The sequence below is a fragment of the Pecten maximus genome, chromosome 7 (assembly GCF_902652985.1).
Source record: "Pecten maximus chromosome 7, xPecMax1.1, whole genome shotgun sequence".
Taxonomy (NCBI): Eukaryota; Metazoa; Mollusca; class Bivalvia; order Pectinida; family Pectinidae; genus Pecten; species Pecten maximus.
Window position 1 is genome coordinate 18,753,791 of NC_047021.1, and position 20,096 is coordinate 18,773,886.

General features: G+C 35.6%; 2 protein-coding genes across 2 annotated transcripts; both read right to left on the reverse strand.

Annotated features, from left to right (window-relative positions):
* Positions 1-584: 584 nt before the first annotated feature.
* LOC117331815 (phospholipase A2 inhibitor-like) lies at positions 585-2,303 on the reverse strand. Its single transcript, XM_033890715.1, has one exon. It carries the CDS (start codon positions 2,277-2,279, stop codon positions 1,020-1,022), a length of 1,260 nt encoding a protein of 419 aa, XP_033746606.1. The 5' UTR covers positions 2,280-2,303; the 3' UTR covers positions 585-1,019.
* Positions 2,282-6,591, reverse strand: LOC117331109 (toll-like receptor 6). Its single transcript, XM_033889703.1, has 3 exons — positions 6,526-6,591; positions 2,345-3,264; positions 2,282-2,286 (listed from the first exon to the last, which is right to left on the reverse strand). The coding sequence occupies exons 1-3, from the start codon at positions 6,540-6,542 to the stop codon at positions 2,282-2,284; spliced, it is 942 nt and encodes a 313-aa protein (XP_033745594.1). The 5' UTR covers positions 6,543-6,591.
* Between the last annotated feature and the right edge of the window lie 13,505 nt (positions 6,592-20,096).

Consider the following 20,096-nt stretch of genomic DNA (forward strand, 5'->3'; position numbering starts at 1 on the left):
ATATGTAGTTACTATGCAGACAAAAAACGTTGTGCTATACATGTGTTAAAAAATCCTGTTTGTCCAAAAACAATTTTACCTGGATTTCCCTTCATTATCACGTTGAACGAACACTGAGTCGTTTAAGTCCATATTGTATGTTTTATTATTCAACATGAAGTAAACAAACTTTATCGGCATAATCACTAAATAATGTACAATTCGGTAAATTATACACATAAATATTTTATGAAAGTAACCAAATACTAAGCAGTGTTTATAGAGACTATTTCATTTTGTCACGAAGTTATTAACAAGTACATATTTCATTTATCATTAATTAGAATAGTAAAATCGTAAATCTAACACAATATTCATACTGTACTATATAAAATGTCAAACTTTTAAAGACTACCCTAGTCTAAGGTAGGTATTTAGAATACAAATCACAATATCAGTAGTAACCGGTAAAGTGTTAATTAAATCTTTCGTCGCTAGTGGAGGTCGTTTCTCTATATCAGCATCAGTTTAGGAGGATCAGCGTTAACGAAAATGGTTTACTGACGGACGAAGAATTGGACATAGTAACAACCAACAACAGTTCATCTGAGTCGCTTATTTAACACAAATTTATTGCAAACAGTAATAAAATTACATGATTTCACTTCGACGATTTAACATACGTATATTCTGTATAATTCAGTGAAATTGATACATTGATTCACATGCAGAGTTTGTTTTCTTAACTTTACCTACCTCGGGTGGTCCTCCCTCCCCCTATCTCTTCCCTTCGGGGGCGAAAGTTATAAACACATTGCTTATAGTTGATGGCAAAGGTATGGTACAAATACGTGATCTCGATCTACTTTATATAATCGAAATAAAAACATTAGTATGTACATTGAAGTGGGCATAGCATATATATATTAACATAATACGTAATGAGATAACGGTTCAATGACTCCTTAACTACTGCACTGTCATATGAGAAGGAACAACGAAAATAATACGTACAGATTAACGTTGATGATCAAGATTTCTTATTTTTCTATCTCAGAGTTTCCTACATCTACAACACGATCAAAAGATCCAGGTTCTACCCGTACAAAGCTGCCTACGAGGTCGTCACCAGAATGATCATTGGACTCTTCCGGGTTGACAATATAAACCATACTGCGTGAAGCTTGCCTTCTACGATACATCACCATAGCAACTGAACCAAAAATGAACACTGTCCCAACTACTCCCATGGCAATATAAAATCCATTGAGACCAAACGATCCGAACACATGACCACCACTTTGAGCCATATCTACGTCTGCCCTGTAAGAATTATTATGCGAAGCAGACATGTTGACATTGGTTAAAGTAGCCGTAGGGTGGATATCGTCATAACTACTCGCCGTCCATCGTGTACTCTCGAAGCTGTCTACATACTGCGTGGATTCCATACCGGACTTGTTTTTCACAGTTATTACGGGTGTTGGGGAAATGCTGACGACGCGCTCGAGCGTTGTCGGGAGCGTAGTCGGGAGCGTTGTCGGGAGCGTGGTCGTGGAAATACATACGTCACCGGTCTGCACGTCCTGTATTGGCGAGGAAGCATACTCCTGGGGAGACGAGCAATGCCCGTGTAATTCTAAACCGAAAATGTTCTGTGGCAAAAGTAGAACCTCACAGTCACAGTGTATAGGGTTGCCTGTCAATTTAACTGTTTCAAGAAAATGTGTCACCTTGAAAATGTTCTCCGGAAGGAACGTGATATTGTTGGCAGACAGGTCTATCTTACGAAGTGATTTCGTAGTATCAAACATATTAGGCGGAATTCCAGTCAATAAATTTGTTCCAAGGTCAAGGTATTCCATGTTGACCTGAGCTTCTAACACATTCGGTGGAATATTGTGCAGTCGATTTTCCTTCAGATTCAGGTCAACCAGCTTCCCGACGTCGATCAAAAGAGAGGGGGGTAGACTACTTATATTGTTTTGGCTGAGGTCAAGTTTTTCCAGTGACACCATGTTTCTAAATGTATTCTCGTTTAACACATCCAATGAGCTGTTAGAAATGGCCAAAGTAATCAATGTCCTTCGGAGTTTGTCAAACAAGGCTGGTGCTATGTTACCTAAATTGTTATTGGACAAGTCTAGACTCGTCAAAGATTGCAGGCTTGTGAAGGCCGAGACTTCGATACTAGTGAGACGAGTATCCGACAGATTCAAGATTCTCAGGCTTGATAATCCCTGAAACGATTCAGACTGCAATTCGTATATGTCACATCCAGAGAGATCCAGAGAACTCATATTTACACTTTCATACAAACCGAATGGAAGATCCTCCACTCCATGAAGTTCTAAGTGTTCTAGACTTTTTTGTTTGTGAAATATTGTCCTCGGTAAACTTCGGACACCAATTATTCGTATTGTCTTCAAATTAACAGGCATGTCCTCGTTGGTGGTTGGGCCTTGGGCATCATCATGAAACAAATGAGCAGGTAATCTCATATTTGGACCTACGATCTCGATATGCTTCAACAACACAAGGCTCCTCAGTGTGTCAACATGTAGTTCCTTTATTTCCCCTCCGATTATTGAGAGATTAGACAGAAGAGATCTGTGAGGGTGTCGGAACAGCTTCTCCGGAAGATAAATGGTCTTTGTGGCGTTCAGCTTAAGATAAGAAATCATGAGGTTATGAAAGAGCTCCTCTGGGATATCAATCTGATGAGAAGTAACGGAGAGTTTCTGTAGATCAGTCAGCTGGTTAAGAGAATTTGGAAGAAATTTCAATGCCTCAAGCCCTCTGATCTCACGAATGTATGGCATATTATCAAATGTATGATTGTCAACAGATTTTAACACATTTCCAGATAGGTCGAGCGTTAGAATTTGAAAATTGCTGGAAAGAATCTGGTCTTTTGAAACGTCGAAGTTCGCGAAGGTGTTGAAAGAAGCATTCAAATGTCGCAAATTTGGATACTTGTCCAGATGAAGAAAATATGACGAATTCACTTTATTTTCAGACATATCCAAAGTACCAATTATTCTTGGCAGGTCAAGTGGGGTCTCCGTCAATAGCAGATTTGAACAGTCTGCAGCGATAGATTGTCCGCGTTGTAACACAGTTATTAAACACCTGCATACAGAACAAGGGTACGTCATGGTTGGTTTAACTGCTGCTGCAGTAGGTGTAGCTGCAGATGTTGAGAACGGAATCCATAACAACACCAAATAAAGTACGAAGAAAGTGGTCCGTGGGAGTGTGTACGCCATCATTTGTCTGGTAAATCTACAAAGTAAGAATATGAACGTGCACTGAACTAATGTAATATTTTATCTGTTAACACGGAAAACAAATTGTATGTTTCATATTTCGTTCACTTATCATGTGAACCTAGTTTACTCACAGCTTTCTTTAAGTATAAGTTATTGTGATTTAATATATAGTGATATGAATCAAGGCAGTTGCTTTCTTTAACTAGGAGAAATCAATATAAAACTCTTGTAGCCAATCAAACGCTACTTCACAAATGTAACAGGAGAGAAATGCTAGAGATGCTTGTTCAAACGATTAAATTATCGCATGGTTGAAATGTTCGTCCATAAGCAGATTTGTAATAAAAGTCTTCATCTCTATATATGGCTTTAGTATTCTAAAATGTTGAAAACTAAACATATTATTATATCATAATATTAGGACGTTCCATATACAGTAGTTATAACGGCTACGTCTGGCATACGAAACATTTTTATGTTTGGCCTTTGGCGGGCTGGAATTATTTAAGTACCAACATGCTGACAATGATAGCTCGTACAAGTGTTGAAAGATAAGTTCGTGGGATCATGGTGTCGACAATGTACATGTAAAATCGCTGCTTTGTTTACATGATATACAAAAGATTTTTTTATGCGTGATCTCTGCTGTATATGAGATAAAATCAATGTCTACACTTCCAACAATTTTAAAATGTTAATAGCATGCACATTAAAATCACATTTATTGAATCGTTATTGACTGCAGTCTACAGAAATATTATATAAGAGGAAATTCCGTTTCATTTACTCAGCTGTGCTGAACAATATGTTTAAAATCAACCTTTAGAGATAATTTTATCTGGACAAAAAATTTAGAAATGCAATAAATTGTTCTTCATAATATATTATTGTAATTCGCTCACCTGGCCCAAAGGACCAAGGTGAGCCTATTATGTACCGTGGCGCCCGTCGTCTGTCCATCCGTCAAAATCTTTACAAAGACGACTTCTTATTTACTGATTGGAATTAAACCTAATTTGACTGCAAGCATCTGTAAGGGGTCGGGATTTCAAAAGCTACAAATTGTGGGGCTGACACGAAAGGGGTTGTGGGGTGGGGCCAAAAGTGAGCAATTTGCCTGTATTGCTACAAACGACCTTTTCTCTAAAACAAAGAGATGAATATCGCTTATATTCGACTGGTAGCATATTTAGGTGATGGGGATTCAAAGGGCTACAAATTGTGGGGATGACCCCAAGGGGGATGAGGGTTCGGGCTAAAAGGAAGCAATTTGCCTATATTGCTATAAATGACTTACTGCATTTTTGAAACCGTTGAGATCCCCATCCATTAACCATATATAGCATTTCAGGGCATCAAAAGATAAACACAACTATGTTGTAAAACATATGCCCCGGGGTCTTTCCCTGCCCCTATGGACTTAGTTTCTTTGATATATCTACGCAACCATTTAGATCCTCGCCCTATGACAATATATAGCATTGTTGAGCATAACGAGATAAACACGATCATAGGCCCTGGGTCTTTCCCCACCCCAAGGGACTTAGTTTCTTGGTTAAAGTTTTGAAACCGTTGAGATCTTCACCCCATAATTATCTATAGCATTGATATACGTCAAGAGATAAACAATATCCTGTTATAAAAATATGCCATGTGGCCTTTCCCCACCCCTATGGTCTTAGTTTCTTGGTTATATCTTTGAAACCGTTGAGATCCCGACATATTGTCATATCTATAGTAATACTGGGAATCAAGAGATAAACACAATACTGTTATAAAAATAATTGAGCATGAACATTATTTTGACGTTTAGTCATATCCAACCTCTGTACCTCATGTTTTATACAGAATATACACCTATGTCTTCTTTCACTTTCCTGATTTCCAAATTATCTCAGTGTATAAAATGTACATATATATGTCTATTGTTGCTGTCACACTACTGGAAAATTGTGGGTGAGAGGGTTTCTATAAGATGTCATAACCTGTGCCCAGTCCCCTCGCTTGATTATAAGAAGCAATAAAACATGTTCAAATTTAATATATTCACTGTAAACCTCGTGTACTACAGATAGCATACAGTGCTATTTGAATTTGTCTTGTTTTCGAGAGCTTACAGAATCCGATTTATTTTTACATTATGCAACGTATTATTGTACATATCAAATAAATGAATCAATACGTAAAAATGACATTAGCTACTTGGAATCTACATCAGCTTAGTAAGCATTAAACGACACTTGATCGGAACTCGAAGTTTGTGTCACCGTAGACATTCTGCATTCCAAGCTACAGCTAGCATAAGGCATTGTCTAAGCTTATCTAGAAAGTAATACTCTGCTTTTACATCTTTAATGAATTTAAGATTAATCAATTAATAAAGAATAATATATATTGATATACAAGATTGTATAGAACAAATAAGTACATCGTCAAAAGGAACACTTTGAATGTCCTAATGAATTTGGTATGCAATGACTATTAGTGAACGGTTTAATACATCAACGAAATTATTACATGTAAGAGTCGGCTTTCTGTCCAAAATCAAAATGTATAATTTAGGAAAGGGTCGTTATCAAAATATCCAGCGACACTCGAGAACTTGTAATGTCAAGATTTTGTCATGAATTTTCGTTGAACACTCGGACACATGAAAATGTGTTACATGAGGAATATAACAATTCACATTAGCATGACAGGATGAACAGAAAATAAACTATTACCTCTCTGTTATTCTAAATTACATGAAACAACAAGTAATTTTCAATGCCAAGTTCAGATTTTCAAATCGAGTAAAACTGACCTCTCGACGAATTGTCGATGACAGAGAGCCATATCTGAATAAAACTAATCTTGGGGCCTTTGTTACAAGTGACTTTTATTACAGAACATCTTATTCATACAAATGATAATTTTGAGGGGAAAAAATCAACAACAAAAAACAACAAAAAAACAAAAAACGAAAGTAGTCCAGACTAAAATCTACTGTTTGCGATATAAATGATGTCGAAGCTTGTTTAAATTGCAAATAAAAATATATCGGAGCAAATTCTCCAAATATATTAATTATTCCTTCATGCATTATGTAATTATTTTGATATTGTCAATATTAATAATCTATGGAAATTGTGATGTGTCAGAAGACAGGTTCAATGAGACAGGGTATCTTTCGAGTCCGATATTGTTCATCAACTTGTACACAAAATGAATGTTGGGCTTGCTAGTGGTCTATAATATGACAACTTGCAATAAAATTTCAGTTCTAGATAGCTACCTTGACTTACGGTACATCTTTTGACTTTGTCAGTTCGTGTTCTCAGATGGGCTATTCCAAAGCGTCGTCTGCTTTTAAAGAGTTTCATTCAAGGGAGTTAACTCTTTATACTCTCTTTTGAAAAGAATTTTCGTTTTAAATATCAAAATTTTATAAGCTGATGTTTGATTATATTTTTAAAACTTTGAAAAACATGTATAAACAAATATTATAAATTTCGGATAGGCTTTATTCATCCCTAGTCTTCAAATAGCCTACTACAGAGATATGAAAATCTTTACGAGTACATGTATTTGGACCTTTCCCACTGTGTATGCGGCATGTTTTCAGACGTCGTGGGGAATGTTCCACTAATTATCAGGTCCGTGCGGACGCAGTGGTACTTTTGGGACATCATGCACTGACGTTTAAGCATATTTTTAGTTTACCCTTGCGTGTTTATTAACACTGATGTAGATTTTGTCCTGGTATACAAACGCTGTGGTTATGGTTCAGTAACTTTAAGTTCAGGGTTATGTAGTAAACTCACCATCAGTAAACAGCTTTAGCAAAATCTCAAAAGTTATTGATCTGACCACCCTTCCAAGTTTGAATAAATTATTACGAAACGAAAACGAAGGTGTCACGAGCTGGATTATGTGACCTTTTTGAGTTTCAAGAACTTATAACAGCCCTCTTATCAATACACAGCAGACCCTGATAAGATGGAATCATATTGTCTTCACGTTTCACTACGATTCTACCACGTTTCTTTGACGTTCTATGTTAATTTCAGGTTTCAGAGCTTCATGTTTGTCATGAACGTGAAAGATCGAAACAGAACTTGATAAAATATCGTGGTAATCGTATGGGAACTACCTACAGTGAACGTGGTGAAAATCGTGGCAGATCTTGAACAGAATCGCGTTGGATTTGTAACAAAACGCACCAGGTAGTAACAGAACGTATCGAGAGCGTAAATTTATGTATAATGTCTAGTGGTAATTTAAAATTTTTAATGATATATTCCATCAAAAGCCGTAACCCCGTTCTTAGGACACTTCAAAACACTGCGGACACGTATATCGGTCAGGAATATTTTAGGCAAAACACAAACAAAAACATGTATTGTACATATCTATGGGCCATCATTTAAGCCAATTGTTAAACCTTATACTAGCAAATCATTATTCCCAAAAGGTGATTAATATCATGACCGTGTTTTACTTTCCGTGTACCGTCGGTGACCGACATGACAGCTTTACACGGGGTAAATGAGTGTGTTTTGGTCATACGGTTTAGGTTCGCGCTGTTGGTAATGAATACCTGTGAAACACGTACGGTATACTCAGCCAGAAACAATTTAATGCTGTCTACATAATCATATGTATGTAATTTTCTAATGCTAACATTTTCGTGATCTGCTGTGTAGTTTTTAAACAAACTCCCCTAAACCTTCAAAGGCACAGGATCAACGATATTTCCTCACTAACACACCCTCCTAAATGATGTAACTATAGTAATGAAAACATGCATGAAAGTTTCTTTTAACTGAAATTTTAAGTGAAAAATGCGTATTTTGTTTAAAATTAAAAAAATAAATAAAATAAACAAAAACAAGATACTAAATAAAAAGGTTATAGACTGCAGACATATAACTATAATTTATAACCGTAGCACAAATTTATATATTTTCTCGATGATTGCTACAAAGATGCTTTTTGGTCCATAATAATATAAGTTGATACTGACAAGAATATTTGTTGTTAAAATGTATTCTTCAACATCTCGTCAAACAAGATTATGAGAGTAAAAACAAAACATCACAAAACTGTAAGTTAATATTCAATTAATTTATTCAACTTGAAAGTTTTTTTCTCTCCCTTTTCTTCAAAAAAATAGACGTACATTTTTCACGCAATCTAATTAAAATTAGACTTGTAATTTCCGTTCCTCTACGATTGTAGTGTATCGTTGAGAAGCGGAAATTACAAGTCTAATTTTAATTAGATTGATTTTTCACGTGAATGTCGCAGACCATATGAATTTTGATATGCCCTACATATACAACTGCTATATTTGTCAAATCGTACTTGATAAATTATTGTGAACTTGTGTGTTTTTTTAAATACCTTTATTATTAATCCCTATAGATTGTGTACGTCTCTCTTCTCTTTTTTTTTAATACTTTTGGATGACATTTCAAGAAGGGAAACGAACATGAAAGGTTCTGTCAAGACTGTAGGATATCGCCGGTCGAACAAGCGTAAGTTTGTTTTTTAATTATCATTTATCCGTTCAGAAAATAAAATGCGCACATGATAAAACAAAATCCCGAAACTAAACCGTTTTAATAGCAATAAATGTACATTTCAAATTTATCGTAATGATAAAAGCAATTCAAATTAAAATATTTCTGAAGCTGTTTATGGATTTCAAAATATTTTCCTAGTGGCTGAGAGGACTTTTCTGATACATACCTTGCCTTACTAAACATCATCATGAATCGTGAGTATTGATACAATGAATTACTCCTGTGGCCTGTTTAAGTGTATTGTGACAGTAGATTTCATTAAAAACACCTTCTATATTGTTATTTTCCCTTACGTAAACAAACACTTGGGTTGTATTAGTAGAGCAAGGGTACGTAATTTCGCACAGTACGTAAATTCGCACACCTGACGATTTTTTTGCATTTTTCCTCCAAGTGGTCGAGGACTGTGGTTTTTTGTTTATATGTTGACTAATGCCAACCTTTAGTGAAACATTTGCTGTTTTAAGTACATCTTTTCAGATTAAGTTCGTTTTGAAAACAAATTTTAACTGATACGACTCTCGTCCGATAAAATGATTACCGGATGATTAAATATTTTATTTAAAATAATCCCAGTTGTTGATTGGCATGTGAATTTGCAAATATTTAAGGAAATATCATTTGATCAGATTATAAACAAAACTTATTACAAATCCACCAAGTATGACTAATAACAACGCTGACCTGCAGACACCCTGTCATTTTCACCGCCTTGTTTACGTTACCTCCGTAGGGAGCGGTCATTATTTAAAACAAAAATGGCGGTAAATTGACACTTTCCAATTTTACATTATTTTGATTTTAAAGATTTTTTTAATCATGGCTTTGGACTTTATCTGAGTTTAAGATGTTGTTTGTTTACAAAATGGCTGGAAACTATTGTTACCAACAAAATTAAAGAAGTTAGATGGGTGTGCGAAATTACGTACCCGATCGTCTTCAAACCCAGCAATAAACACAAGTTAACAATAGCTCCCTTGCACAGTGATACGTGTGCACATATCAGGTTGAACACTTGTTTGTTACGAAGCATTTGTACATCTAACAATGTGAGGTATTCTTTCTTGATTTGTAATTGATTTGACGGAAATGTATTTAAAAACATACCGAAAGTGTGCGAAATCACGTACCCCCACTCTACATTTAATCGAGGGTAGAGAAGGGTGGTAGGTTAGGAGAGAGGTTAGGATTGGGGAGGGTAGGGAAGGGTGGTAGGTTAGGAGAGAGGTTAGGATTGGGGAGGGTAGAGAAGGGTGGTAGGTTAGGAGAGAGGTTAGGATTGGGGAGGGTAGAGAAGGGTGGTAGGTTAGGAGAGAGTTTGGATTGGGGAGGTAGGAAGTGTAGGTTAGAGAAGGTAGGAGGGAGGGTAGGGGTTAGGAGAGGGTTAGGATTGGGGAGGGTAGGGAAGAGGTGGTAGGTTAGGAGAGAGGTTAGGATTGGGGAGGGTAGGGAAGGGTGGTAGGTTAGGAGAGAGGTTAGGATTGGGGAGGGTAGAGAAGGGTGGTAGGTTAGGAGAGGGTTAGGATTAGGGAGGGTAGAGAAGGGTGGTAGGTTAGGGAGAGGGTTAGGATTGGGGAGGGTAGAGAAGGGTGGTAGGTTAGGAGAGGGGTTAGGATTGGGGAGGGTAGAGAAGGGTGGTCAGTTAGGAGAGAGATTAGGATTGGGGAGGGTAATATGTTCATTATCTGGCTCTTTTAAACTCTTAAAAGTACCCGGAACGAAAAACGATATTCAAATATGTTATTCTATGTAACCAACAAAGAAGAAAGTCGGGGCATCGATGTTTTGTGCTAGTATGTTTCTCGTAAAATATGCTAATCACCTCTGTCTATCTATAAATACCAAAAACTTCCAGGGGGATATCCCCGTATCCCCCCTCCATGCGAGAGGGCATTCAGTAGATATATAGGAAGCCCTACGTCCTTCCGTCGGATCTTTTGCCCGACCGGGCTTCCACTTTCATTTAGGTCTGGCTACGCGCCTGAAATCTATTCAATAACATCATTTTTCTGGTAGGGAAATCTTCAAACTTTAATGTGATATAAATTTAACAACATTTGAACTTAAGATGAGGGGATCGAGTCATTGATAATACAATATAGTGAAATAATTAGTTGTGTGATGCCTTAATGTGTTACTCGATTAACTGCCTTAATGCCATTTCTCCCCACTAGGCGGCGCTCGTCTAAAGGCTTATTCGATATTCCCCACCAGGGTTACGCTCCGTAGTTCTTGTTCTCTCCACAAAGGGTCGCTTCGAAAACGAACCCCAGCAGAGGCATAGTGTTGTGTGTTAGTCCAGTCAATTTCACAGGCGCTTGCATAGAAAATATGACTTTCAATTTTTTTTTTATATGACAGTGGTATGTGTAATCTGTTAAGCTGAAGGTTGGCAACAACGCCACGAGCGAAACGGCACCCCACCTCACTTCAACCGACTAAAAAACACATTTATTCAAACTGACACGGCGCACACTATATGCGACCGTCATCAGAAAACATTCATCTTTAACCTACCGTGCCACTCAATACGAATTGTTATATCCAAAACACAATAATCCGTGAAAACATCGCCGAATTCCTCGCTCAGAACGCCATTTCTCAAACGGCTCCGCCGTGTCAGTTTGAATAAATGTGTTTTTTGGTCGATTGAAGTGAGATGGGGTGCCGTTTCGCTCGTGGTGTTGTTGCCAACTTTGTACTTAACAGATTACACATACCACTGTCATATATAAAAAAAATGAAAATAACATTTTCTATGCAAGCGCCTGTGGTCAATTTAGGGTTTAACCGGGACAAAATTGCAACCGAATTTATTTTTTTGTTTTTCATAAATATCAATGTGTATGTTGTAACAGAAAAAAAGTCCACCAAAATCAATCTTCGGGAAAAAAAATTAAATGTTTTTTTTCTTTGCCCTAATTGTAAATTGGGGTCGAGAAAATAAGCATAATTGCTTACTGGACCAACTATGAAGTGTAATATTTAATTCTTGGGTAATACTGGATAACGGGTGAATGAAAATATTGCAAGACCGGTCCATGTTTAATACAGATTAGGCATAGAAATCAATAGGATCCATTGAATCAAAGAAATATAAAACATGATGATACTTAATATTAATACTAGCTTAGAATAAAAGAATTGAAATATGGCATATGTATTTAATTTCATTAAATAAGAGGTTTTGCTTTCATGCAAGTTGGCCTGTTGGTATGGCAAGCTGTTTGGGTTTTTACCTATTAAATACAGATATCTGTATTCAAAATAAAGATATCATTATTAATATAAAAATTAAAGATATCTTTAATTCAAATAGAGATATCTTTAATTTAAATAGAGATATCTTTAATTGAATTAGAGATATCTCTATTTAAAATACAGATATCTCTAATTAAACACGAAATAGAGATATCTCTAATTCAAATACAGATATCTCTAATTCAATTAAAGATATCTTTATTTCAATTAGAGATATCTGCATTTCATTGTAAATAAAGATATCTGTATTTAAAATAAAGATATCATTAATTCAAATATAGATACACATGTATCTCTAATTCAAATACAGATATCTCTAATTCAATTAAAGATATCTCTATTTCAAATACAGATATCTCTAATTGTTGTAGAAATACAGATATCTTTATTTTAAATACAGATATCTCTATTTGAATTAAAGATATCTTTATTTGACATGAAATAGAGATATCTGTATTTAACCATCAAATAGGAAAAACGACTGCTCCCTTGATTCTTCCTTTTGCGCATGACGGAAGTAAAGCAGTAGTGACGCAAAATGGCGGGAAATGCAGACCGTGTGCTGCTTTCAATGGTACGGCGTATAGCCGCAACAGTTCGCTCTATTTCCCGTAGAACAGTTACCATGTTCTGTTCTTTAGAAATCCCCTCCAAGTAGCAAGTTTATCGGTTTAGACCTACATCTCTCATGCATGCATATGGGATCCGGATAGTCCAATTAAGGGCGAATTTGTTCTCCTAAAACCAGTTTTAGTTTCAAACCGGTTCTGTAAACTTTCCATTTGTTGAGTAAACCAGTTTCAAACCACATTTAAACTGAAACCGGTTCATTCATTTGTTTCTGATAAACCTAAACTAGTTTATTAAACCATTCAAACCACCACCGGTTGTGGTTTGGAAGGTTTCGTTTCTGAAAACAAGATGGCGAATGTTGTCAACACACATGCAGAATGTGCTCTTGAAGTGCGCTACGTGCTCCAAACTTGCCAGCTATGGCTTGTAGTGTCATTTGACTGGACAAATAAAATATAAATTATAAATATTAATAATTGTTTTCCCATTGGTATGACAGTTTTCCCTTGTGTTTGAAAGAAAGTCTGCTAGAACTGCATGCGTTTCCCTGTCATTGCATTGAATTGTGGAAGTATGTCTTCAACATAATTTGGGATTCGGGGGATTTTTGTGCGTTCAGGAGGTATTAACGTTTCAAATACTGCTCTGAAGCTTTTTCTCCCAAAGACACCATATTGAAAACTAGAATTTAGCATTTGTTTCTCAAGAGCAAACCAGTTTTAGTTTACAAACCGTTTTGAAAACCAGGTTTAAACCATAAACCCAAACCTAAACCAGTTTATTTGCAACAAATTTGCCCTTAATTACAAGCGTTTCGTTAACACTGATCAGGATAAGGGAGTAACCATTATTTTCTTTGTGTTTCAATATTAATCTTCACACTGAGCAAACATGTGTAAATACAGATATCTTAATTCAAATAGAGATATATGTATTTGAAATAGAGATATCTGTATTGCAAAGTAATTGCAGATATCTCTAATTCACTTAAAGATATCTCTATTTAAAATAGAGATATCTTTAATTGAATTAGAGATATCTGTATTTGAATTAGAGATATCTGTATTTAAAATGAAGACATCTCTATTTGAACAAAATTAAAGATATCTCTATTTAAAATAGGGATATCTTTAATTCAAATAGAGATATCTCTATTTTAAATAAAGATATCTTTAATTGGACAAGAATTAAAGATATCTCTATTTAAAATAAAGATATCTCAATTACAATTAAAGATATCTGTAATTCAAATAGAGATATCTGAATTTGAAATAGAGATATCTGTAATTTAAAAGAAGATATCTCTATTTTCAGTAGAAATAGAGATATCCGTATTTAAATTAGACATCTTTATTTAAATAGAGATATCTTTATTTAAATTACAGATATCTCTAATTAAATAGAGATATCTTCATTTTAAATAGAGATATATTTAATTAAATAGAGATATCTTCATTTCAATAGGTAAAACCCCAAACGGTTTGCCATATGTTGGGCTGATTTGGGACTGTTTCAAAGTCCATATTGAATGATTTCCCAATTTATGCAACTTGTATTTGAATGACATGAAAGGCTAGAGCTGAAAAGGTCATGCAACCATTTTCTGTGTATATTTTTCTAAGCAGAAATGACATCTTGCTTAAGATATCTGGAAATCATGAAATAAATCGGGTTGATCAATACCCCTTCTCGTGTTAATTTGACCAAACTGTTATAAATGTCAAAGTTCATCATTCTGAACAACAAAAAATAGGTATATAATTTTTTTTTATCTGATTGCTAAATAGTTTGGCATGTATTACCACAATATTATGGACCTTGAGGTTAATGGTAATTTAGGTAAAAATGATATTTCTTGGTTTTATTAAACAGACTTTTCTTTCTCACTATTATGGCCAAAAGTATGGGGGGGGGGGATACATAATTTTGAATAAAACTATTAAGTTTTATGAAGGTTGAACTTCAAATTTATTTCATGAAAACATCAATTTATGATGACTTTTCTGACAATCAGATAAAACTTGTTCCAGCAACAAAGGTTTTTGTTGTTCAGAATCACGGACTTGGCTATTTTTTACCGTTCAGGCAAAATTGCATATACATAATGATGTTTTCACCGTTAGATCTTCGAGACATAATGTAAACTGATCTTACCAAAATTAGTATTTCAGCTAAGCAATGCACATACATAAATGAATACAAGAAGCTTTTTAGCATTTGCTTGCCAGTTTTTAAATAACAGGTTGCAGAAGTAGGTATATCATTCAATATTGACAAAGAATAATGCCATATCGGTACAATTGGTCAAGTTTGATGCTCAATATTATTTTTGTGCATGAGCCATCGCTCATTCGTGAAAATTCAATGAAATGCCATATTTAAGAAGTAAAATATAGACTTGTTTTGCTTATGAGATAAGTTCATGCTATTATCTAAATTTAAAAACACCAAAAATCCATTATCGTCAAGTTAAAAATGATTTTAAGCCATATTGATTGTTCAATATTGTTTCAATCCAACACCCCAGCTGAATTATTTTGGCAAATCTGTACTGTATTTTAGTTGGACTTACTGTGCTGTTATTTTTTCATATCCATTGTTTTAAAAAAGGTAGATTTATGATTTCTCTTATTTTCTTGATTTCCTTGAAGGCCTAAAAGACATTTTCCCAAAGGTCGATTTCGGTAGACTTTTCCCTGTTATAATGTCGGTAGCCTCCATTCCAAAAACCAAGAAATAAATTCTGTTGCAATTATGTCCCGCTTTGGGCTATATTTTGGGTAAATTAACTGGATTATGTATGGTTGTATGGGTGTGATGAGATTACATAATATCTTGTAACAGTAAAGTCATAATGGTCTAGGGGGAGATAATTTGGAACTCAAACTGCAAGATTTCTTTCCCTTGGAACACCCGACTTGGAACGAGAAGACGTCTTTTTGTGTGTCTGTGATATTCATCGCCATGTAAGCGAGTCCCCAAGCTCAACCTCCCACTCACATCAACAGACCAATAGCAGCGATCACCAGCGGAGCTATAGCAAATTGTTGCATTATTCAAAACAATGGGTCCGTAAATTTTCCGAAGGTATTGTTTCTCTGCTGTGAGGCGCGTTTTTATCATATATTTTATATTTGCTATTTTTGGATAAAAAAATCGAATTTTTGAAATTAAAAAAAACAACAAAAAAAACATCAATTTCTTGAGATCAAAATATTTTCTTGGTATAGGTGCCTTATTACGGCTGCGTATTAGGGCCAATATCAAAAAAAATATTAATTCGTACGTTGGGATTACTAATTCGTACGTACGATTTACTAATCCGTACGTACGGATTACTAATTCGTACGTACGATTTACTAATCTGTACGTACGATTTACTAATCCGTTCGTACGATTTACTAATCCGTACGTACGGATTACTAATTCGTACGTACGATTTAATAATTCCAGAGACATATATAGAGAGATTAGTAACATCGCTATTTATTCGTGACCACTCAAGCATATCCCTTATCGAGAGCGTCTTGTCCCCTATCAAACACACGCGAGCACAGGTAAATCGGGCTTAGCGCATGTGTGTATCGATGTACTGGAACTTATTCGACATGTTCTGGTTAATCCGCCATTACGTCAGACCAAAACGTCGTCAATTTTCAATACACACAAAAAGCACATGGTTTTATTTAGGCCACTACAAAAGTTACTACATTATCCCAAAACTATCATACTTATGGGATATGGGTCTCTGTCCGTATTTTAATCGTACGTACGAATTAGTAAATCGTACGTACGAATTAGTAATCCGTTCGTACGAATTAGTAAATCGTACGTACGAATTAGTAAATCGTACGTACGGATTAGTAAATCGTACGTACGAATTAGTAATCCGTACGTACCAATTAGTAAATCGTACGTACGAATTAGTAAATCGTACGTACGGATTAGTAAATCGTACGTACGAATTAGTAATCCGTACGTACCAATTAGTAAATCGTACGTACGAATTAGTAAATCGTACGTACAAATTAGTAAATCGTACGTACGGATTAGTAAATCGTATGTACGAATTAGTAATCCGTACGTACGGATTAGTAAATCGTACGTACGAATTAGTAATCCGTACGTACGAATTAGTAAATCGTACGTACGAATTAGTAAATCGTACGTACGGATTAGTAAATCGTACGTACGAATTAGTAATCCGTACGTACAAATTAGTAAATCGTACGTACGAATTAGTAAATCGTACGTACAAATTAGTAAATCGTACGTACGGATTAGTAAATCGTACGTACGAATTAGTAATCCGTACGTACGGATTAGTAAATCGTATGTACGAATTAGTAATCCCAACGTACGAATTAGTAAATCGTACGTACGATTTAATTTTTTTTATAGTGGCCCTAATACGCTTCCGTACCTTATACTCTGCGGCCACGAAAAACATTTTTTTCTGAAATGGTTGACTGTGGACTAACTGTTGAAAGCTGCAAACTATAGACAACATGTGGTGTTAGAGGGCATGGCTATCTACTGATGATGTGTTGACGGGTTAAAACCGCCTGTAGAATCTGTTGTCTCTAAAACCTTCTGTACAATATACTGTATTGTCTTAAAAACCACCCGTATAGAATAATAAAGTCTCAAAAACCACCCGTATAGGATAATAACGTCTCAAAAACCACCCGTAGAATATGCTGTCTCTAAAACCTTCTGTACAAAATACTGTATTGTCTTTAAAACCACCCGTATAGAATAATAAAGTCTCAAAAACCACCCGTAGAATATGCTGTCTCTAAAACCTTCTGCTCAATATATTATCTCACAAATTCAAAAGTTCTAATGGCAATATTTTGATTTTAATATGTCCATGCTGATATCTATATACAAAAGATGTTTATAAATGAAAATGTTTACAAAATATTCATGTTCAAAATTGAAATTAACGTAGTAATTCATCTGTTTTGTGTTTTTGTTCCACGAAATTTCAATACTGTATTAATCAAAACTATAATTTGGTTGACCTTATCTACTTTCACGAAAAGTTAACACAATGGACATTTAAAAGAGGCGAGTGCTTTATTAGTTGAGTTTGGAAGTAAAGCCACAAGGATAAGCGAGATTCGATTTTAATCACAAGCATTTTTAAGTATCAACATTACCTTCACAAACACCACTCGATAATCATAGTGAACATTAGGCAAGCATTTTCTCAGTATTCTTGCGTTTTCGTAGATATCTCGTTATCATCCCAAAAAAAGTTTCGATTGACAATAGATATTATGCCTGTTTTCACTCCAAGTAACAAATATTAGACCGGAGAGCCATGCCACGACACGGATCAATACGCAACTCCCACAGCCACAGATGCTGTAGCGAGACCCACTAACCAAACTTTAATCAGTTCATCGGTATATACACTGTACCAGAGGTAATCACCAGTATATAAACTGTACCAGAGGTAATCACCTGTATATACACTGTACCAGATGTAATCACCTGTATATACACTGTACCAGTGGTAATCACCTGTATATACACTGTACCAGAGGTAATCACCAGTATATAAACTGTACCAGTGGTAATCACCTGTATATACACTGTACAGAGGTAATCACCTGTATATACACTGTACCAGTGGTAATCACCTATATATAAACTGTACCAGAGGTAATCACCTGTATATACACTGTACCAGAGGTAATCACCTGTATATAAACTGTACCAGTGGTAATCACCTGTATATAAACTGTACCAGAGGTAATCACCTGTATATAAACTGTACCAGATGTAATCACCTGTATATAAACTGTACCAGTGGTAATCACCTGTATATACACTGTACCAGAGGTAATCACCTGTATATACACTGTACCAGTGGTAATCACCTGTATTTACACTGTACCAGTGGTAATCACCTGTATATACACTGTACCAGAGGTAATCACCTGTATATAAACTGTACCAGTGGTAATCACCTGTATATACACTGTACCAGATGTAATCACCTGTATATACACTGTACCAGAGGTAATCACCTGTATATACACTGTACCAGTGGTAATCACCTGTATATAAACTGTACCAGTGGTAATCGCCTGTATATACACTGTACCAGAGGTAATCACCTGTATATACACTGTACCAGTGGTAATCACCTGTATATAAACTGTACCAGTGGTAATCACCTGTATATAAACTGTACCAGAGGTAATCACCTGTATATACACTGTACCAGTGGTAATCACCTGTATATAAACTGTACCAGATGTTATCACCTGTATATACACTGTACCAGAGGTAATCACCAGTATATACACTGTACCAGAGGTAATCACCTGTATATAAACTGTACCAGATGTAATCACCTGTATATACACTGTACCAGAGGTAATCACCTGTATATACACTGTACCAGAGGTAATCACCTGTATATAAACTGTACCAGATGTTATCACCTGTATATAAACGGTACCAGTGGTAAACACCTGTATATAAACTGTACCAGTGGTAATCACCTGTATATTAACTGTACCAGTGGTTATCACCTGTATATACACTGTACCAGAGGTAATCACCTGTATATAAACGGTACCAGTGGCAATCACCTGTATATAAACTGTACCAGAGGTAATCACCTGTATATACACTGTACCAGTGGTAATCACCTGTATATACACTGTACCAGTGGTAATCACCTGTATATACACTGTACCAGATGTAATCACCTGTATATACACTGTACCAGAGGTAATCACCTGTATATACACTGTACCAGAGGTAATCACCTGTACAAAACTGTACCAGTGGTAATCACCTGTATATAAACTGTACCAGTGGTAATCACCTGTATATATACTGTACCAGAGGTAATCGCCTGTATATACACTGTACCAGATGTAATCACCTGTATATACACTGTACCAGAGGTAATCACCTGTATATAAACTGTACCAGAGGTAATCACCTGTATATACACTGTACCAGATGTAATCACCTGTATATACACTGTACCAGTGGTAATCACCTGTATATAAACTGTACTAGAGGTAATCACCTGTATATACACTGTACTAGAGGTAATCACCTGTATATACACTGTACCAGTGGTAATCACCTGTATATAAACTGTACCAGTGGTAATCACCTGTATATAAACTGTACCAGAGGTAATCGCCTGTATATACACTGTACCAGATGTAATCACTTGTATATACACTGTACCAGTGGTAATCACCTGTATATGCACTGTACCAGTGGTAATCACCTGTATATACACTGTACCAGATGTAATCACCTGTATATAAACTGTAGCAGTGGTAATCGCCTGTATATACACTGTACCAGAGGTAATCACCTGTATATAAACTGTACCAGAGGTAATCACCAGTATATAAACTGTACCAGAGGTAATCACCTGTATATAAACTGTACCAGAGGT